The 6,108-nt window shown below is 45.4% G+C and overlaps 1 gene segment (V, D, J or C); it reads right to left on the reverse strand.

The window, feature by feature from the left end:
- Positions 1 to 3,049: 3,049 nt before the first annotated feature.
- Positions 3,050 to 5,668, reverse strand: LOC140454677 (T cell receptor beta variable 30-like). The segment is given in 2 exon segments: positions 3,050 to 3,466; positions 5,627 to 5,668. Coding segments are annotated over 2 exon segments (459 nt in total).
- Between the last annotated feature and the right edge of the window lie 440 nt (positions 5,669 to 6,108).

Genomic DNA, 6,108 nt, shown 5'->3' on the forward strand with positions numbered 1-6,108 from the left:
AAACTCAAAGGTCTGCGGTGAGAGGAAACAGCTTTGTTTCCAGCTGCAGTTCGGGGTTTGTGTTGAACTGCTGATTCTCTCTGAGACACTGTGAAGACTCCAGCCGCAGGAATACACGGCTGAATGATCAACTCGGAGGCTGAGGGCTTCCAAATTAAATTCGGTGTCACTGGGTCGCTTGGCGGTGAAACCATCCACCCGTTCATCGGGACTTACGATATTGCTACCTGCGGAGTGAAACATGTACTGCGGCTCTTTTCCGGGGCTTAGCCTGTACCAATACATCCAAGTGTTGCTGATGCCTTGCACGGTGCACTTCAGAGTCACATTCTCCCCGGGAATTTTGGAGACAGCAGCGGGAATTTGTTGGATTGTCTGCGAATCCACGACTGCAACAGAGACAGGGAGGAGATGAAGTCAGTAAATGAAGACAATTAGGGCAACAGAGAAAGATAGCGATGAATAAAAAGCTCATGAGCACAACCATTGTTTGAGAAAATCCCTTACAGTGAAACAGTGTCATTAGACCCAGGATCCGAATCATCATTCTCTTGAAGTTTCTTGTTTGAGAGAGAAGGTGCGGGCACAGCAGCTTGGCGTCTGCTGGAGAACCAACTCGCTCTTTCCAAGCTGTTGAGTGGTACATCAGGTCGGTATGGGGAAGGACAGGGTTGGACACGCCCCCAGGCCCTTCAACCAATTGGAATATGATTGTTTTGCCTGTTAGCAGAGCTTCCCAGTTTACGATGAACAGTGTCTGTCTCGTCCCATTAGTGCTGATGTTGGATTTCAGCTGAAGAAGGGGCAGCGCTTCGAAAGCTTGTGATTTCTCTTAAGGAATCTGGCTCTAGCACTCTCCCAGGCAGCGCATGTCAAATCTTATCAACTTGAGAAAAGTCGTACTTCTTTTGCCGCTTGAGGACCCTGCAGCCGTCGAGACTCAATATGGAGTGCAACCAACTTTTGGACTTAAGCATCATCACCTTCTAAATGCTCTGCTCCGAAGCACCCCAGCACCCACACACCAGGCCTTGGTAACACATAGTCAGCTATTACACACATTATTATTCAATAACAGTCCTCACTCACCCCTTTGGCCGGATCGTTACCCATTCTTCTGTCTGTCCAACTGTTCGTGTCTCTCTCTTTGGGCTCTATCCCCACCTACTGTTTACTCCTTTCCCCTTTCTCCCAGCCTATCTTCTGCATGTAAACGGGGCCCATCAAGGCATTCAGTTCGAGGGCAACAAAGGGGGGTGGGGGGTGGGGGGTGGGGGTGGGGGAACAACGAATGACACTGAGATCGACATCCTATGAGGAGTAAATCAATTGCCATAATTTTGGTTTATTCGCTGCTCACTCTAAATGCAGGTAATGCATATCCCAAAAGGAGGCCATTCAGCCCGCGTCGGAGTGCTAATGTTTATGCAACACCCCCTTCCCATTTTCGTAGCTACCATCATTTCTGAGGAAGGGTCATTCGATGTTAACTCTGGTTCCTCGCCCCAGATGCTGCCAGACCTGTGGAGATTTTCCAGCAATTTCTGTACTTTTTTGTTGCTTCTGAGTAAAGAGATTTCTCCTCATCTCACTCCCAGCCCTCTTGCTGACAATTTTGAAATTGTAGGAAACCATTCCGAGTTTCCCATCAATCTTTCAGAATGTTTAAGACACGGGCACGGACTGCTCCCCTCCTTCCAGTTCCCAATGAGACAGATACGTTCACCTAAGAATAGTTAATAAAAGATTACCAGTTGCCCGTCTAAATATTCGGGAATCAGAAAGACGAAGTGGTTTTTTTTGCCAAATAATCGAATTTGAGGTGCTCAGTGGCAGTATCCCGACCGGGTTGAAGTCCCAGCTCAGAATTTAATGGTCACAGAGCTGTGTCATAACGTGTTGATTAAAGAAAAAACTATGTCTGGGTGTGTTCCAGTGTAAGTGAGCGCGGACTGATAATGGTTTCGTTCTGTGTCTGTGCGCTAGGTTGAATGGCCACCTGTTGTTCCTCTACGACTCATCAGTTACTTAGTCTTACCGCTCCCTCCGCTGTCACTGTGCCTGAACACAATTTTTAGATTAAATTACCAAGCCTTGGTATTTCCGTTTCTCCCTTGAACTATCTTTCGTTCGTTGTCTTTCTGTAACTCATCCTTAATTAGCGCCTTTTGTCCATACAACAGTTAATGGTTTGTGGATTATTTTGCACATTCCTGCTCTAGATAAATGTCTTTGATTAGAAGTCAAGACACTCGCTTGAAATACCTGCCAAATTCACTGGATGTGAGGTGTAGAGAGGGCCATGTTCAAATTATTACTAATTATTGCGCGATTCCCTCGCCAAACAGTATTTCTAAACCACAGATTATTTTTGGGGAGCTGGTGGAGTGGTGATAATGTAACCGGGCTATTAATCCCCAAGCCCTGGCTGGTGTTTTGCTGATTTTAGTTTAAATCACACTACAGCGCTTCATCTGTTTCCATGCTGTACATCTCTATGACTCTATTATGGATTTGCTGTAAAACAAAAAGAATACGTCTGGGAAATGAAATCTGGGGTCACCAATCCGATCTGGTCTACCTCCGGACCCCAGGAATATATTTGACTCTTAACTGCCCTTTCAAATGGCCCATCAAGGCATTCAGTTCAAGGGCAACTAAGGGCGGGCAGCGAATGACACTGAGATCGACATCCTATGAGGAGTAAATCAATTGCCATAATTTTGGTTTATTCGCTGCTCACTCTGAATGCAGGTAATGAATATCCCAAAAGGAGGCCATTCAGCCCGCGTCCGAGTGCTAATGTTTATGCAACACCTCTTCCCATTTACATTTCCTTTCACGTATGAACAAAGTATTTAACTCCTTTCTCCCTCATCTGGCTTCCGTTTAGTAGAGAGCATTCCAACCCTCAGTCAGTTATAACCTGTCCTCTCTGATGTCACCATTCACAATGTCATTCTATGCACCCGTTGCTCTTAATTAACAGAGCAAAATGCTCCGTTTGCGATACAGACACCTGTAAGACGAGCTGAGGCGATGAGTGATGTCATTCGTGGTTGTTTCGTGCAATCTTTGGGGTTTTTGTTGAGCTGCTCCCTCTCCCTGAGTCACTGTGAAGACTCCAGGCGCAGTAATACACAGCCGAGTTGTTCACCAAAAGGCTGGGGGTCTCCAGGTTAAACTCGTTGTTATTTGGTCTGTCGGCGGTGAAACCGTCCACCGGCCCCTTCGGATCCTCATGATTTGCGATACTGGAGTAAAACATCAGCTGCAGCCCCTTTCCCGGGGCTTGTCTGTACCAGAACATGTTGATGGTACTTGCTGTCTCCACACGGCACTGCAGCTTCACTCTCGTCTCTGGAATTTGGGAGACGGCGGCGGGGGTCTGATGGATAGTCTGCGACTTCACATCTGAGGCAAAGACAAGGGAGCAGCAGAGGTCAGGATATTGAACGCTTGGGGTCTTGGAGGAAAAAAATTAAATAAGAGAAACAAGATAAATTAAGTGTAATTGAGAGAAAAGTCAACAGAAAGAAAAACAGTAGATGGGAAGGACAGGCAGCAGAAACAAAGTTAGTTAGATGTTAGGATTTGTTTCATTTGTCGAGACCCTTACAGTGAACCATGATGAACAGAGCCACCAACAGATGCATCTTCCACTTTAAGGTTCCCATTCAAACAACCTTTATCAGCGGCAAGACAGCGTTGAAAATACATTGCTCCGCTCCTCACTCTGATTGATATCCAGATCCCACCCAATCAGATTGATAGTCCCGCCCCGTTTTATTATCAGCCACGCCCCTCATCCCCTATTTGGATAATGAGGGTCTATTAGGAACAGCAAGATCCAAAGGAAGGGTTGCGGAGTGGACAAACTGTCGAGGGGGTCGCAGATCAGATTCACCAGAACAACAGAAGGCGTGGAGGGGAAATTAACAGTACAGACTGCATAAACATGTCTGTCATACCCTTCAATCTGCAAATCGCACGACACCAGGTTATATCCAACAAACTTATTGGAAATCACAAGCTTTCCGAGCGTTGCCACTTCTTCATTTCACCTGAAGTAAGCTCGTGATTTCAAGTAAACCTGTTGGACCATAGCCTGGTGTCGCGTGATTTCTTGACTTCGTCCGCCCCAGTCCAACACGGGCACTTCACTTCAAAGTAAAATATTGAGACGTGATTCAAGTGAACTACTTATAATGCAAAAATGATTTCCGGGCTGTTTCATAGAGAGGATCAACTCGCCCTCGCGGGCAGATCCACAACATGTTGGAATAAACTTCAAATTGGAGTTTAGAAGAGTCGGAGGTAAAGTCATCGAAACCCAAAAGACATTTCATTTGTACTGAATTGTATCAGAGGGGTTATCAAATGCTGAGAATTCGTCCCTCCGCATCCCCCCTCCCACCCTCCGTACCCATCGTGACGTTTCCTTCTGGAACAAAGAGAACCATTTTACCAGTTTAAAACGGAAATGAGAAGCAGCCTTTTTTTTTCTCGCAGAGAATAGCGTGGAATTCTCTTCAGCAGAGAGCAATGGAATCATTGAATAGATTCAAGGATGAGAGGGTTTTGCACTGAGGCAGATGCAAGAGTGTTTGAGGTGTGATGAAAAGCGAGAACATGAAGTTAAGGCCAATCAGATGAACCTGGGTCTCATTGACTCGCGGAGAGACCGGTGAGGGACCGAATGGTCTGTTCAGTACCTGTTTGTGTGTTTCCGGGACAGATCATTCTCCGATCAGGATTGTTTTTTTCCCCCCTTGAATTTTGACATTCGGATTGTCACCTACTCAAGAGAAATAAGATGATTTGATGGAACATGGAGAGAGAAACCATTTATCCTGAGGGTTGATCAGGGTTAGGCACAGCATCCACACAAATTGCATTGGGTCTCGCGAACGCTCTTTCACAATAATCTCCCGAGGCTGAAATTCCGGTGGCACTATCACCACTCAAATTGATCCTTTTTTTTATTATGAGGATAAAGAAAACTGCAAAATAAAGATAAGTAACTGGAGCTTGGAAACAACCCTGCCCTGATCTAATTAAACGACTCAATAGACTTTAGATGCTGACGCTTCCTACAATAATTAGTAAAGCAGAATGGCCTCCAGAGGTTTATAGAATCATGAGGAGCATGGATAGAGTGAATAGCCAAGGTACTTTTCCCAGTGTAGAGGAGTCTAAAACTAGACAGCATGGGTCTAAGGTAAGAGGCGAAAGATTTAAAAGGGACCTGAGGGCAACGTTTTGACACAAGTGGTGGCGCATGTATGAAATGTGCTGCCAGAGGAGGTGGTGAAGGAGCATACGATTATAACATTTAATAGGCATCTTGAGAGGTACATGAATGGGAAGAGTTAAGAGAGGTATGTGCCAAAGGCTGGCAAATGGGCCGAGGTCAGTTTTGGATATCTGGTCCGCGCAGATGATTTGGACCGAAGGGTTTGTTTCTGTGCTGTGTAACTCTACGACTTTTGAAGATGAATGAACCTCTTCTTGTTCTATACTGAATACTCCTGTTTCCATGAAGGGACTGAATTATCTTCTTTCTTTCCCAATGATATTGGTTCAGAGTCAAATGGTTTCCCCTGTCCTTATGTTCTTGTCACACCAGGTACCAGTACTGCTTTCGTTCATGGCCATAGAGCGCCATCTACGGAGCCTATGTAGAAACACGTAGGATAAATTGCCAACATTTTGACTGTTATACTTTGCAGACAGTACCTGCATTTCTTTATAACCAGAAATTCTAAATATATTCCCTCACTTTCATAGTAACCTGTTTCTTGTTGGAATAAACACGCTCAGTCTTCAGAAGAGAAACAAGATTTTGCTCTATCTGGCTTTATCATTAACAGGTGTTTCCTGCCTCCTCTGGGGATTCTTATTGAACAGTTACATCACCGAGTCACTGTGACAAGTCCAGGTGAGCTGTTCACCAGGAGGCGGGGCAGAGGGAGGGGGGAGATCAATTTGACCTATACAGTTACTTGTAAGAGAAACCGTCTACCCTCTCTTTCTGATTGGTATAGTGTGCAGCATTGGAGTAAAGTATAATAGAACATAGAACAGTACAGCACAGAACAGGCCCTT

This window comes from Chiloscyllium punctatum, chromosome 29 (genome assembly GCF_047496795.1).
Source record: "Chiloscyllium punctatum isolate Juve2018m chromosome 29, sChiPun1.3, whole genome shotgun sequence".
Taxonomy (NCBI): domain Eukaryota; kingdom Metazoa; phylum Chordata; class Chondrichthyes; order Orectolobiformes; family Hemiscylliidae; genus Chiloscyllium; species Chiloscyllium punctatum.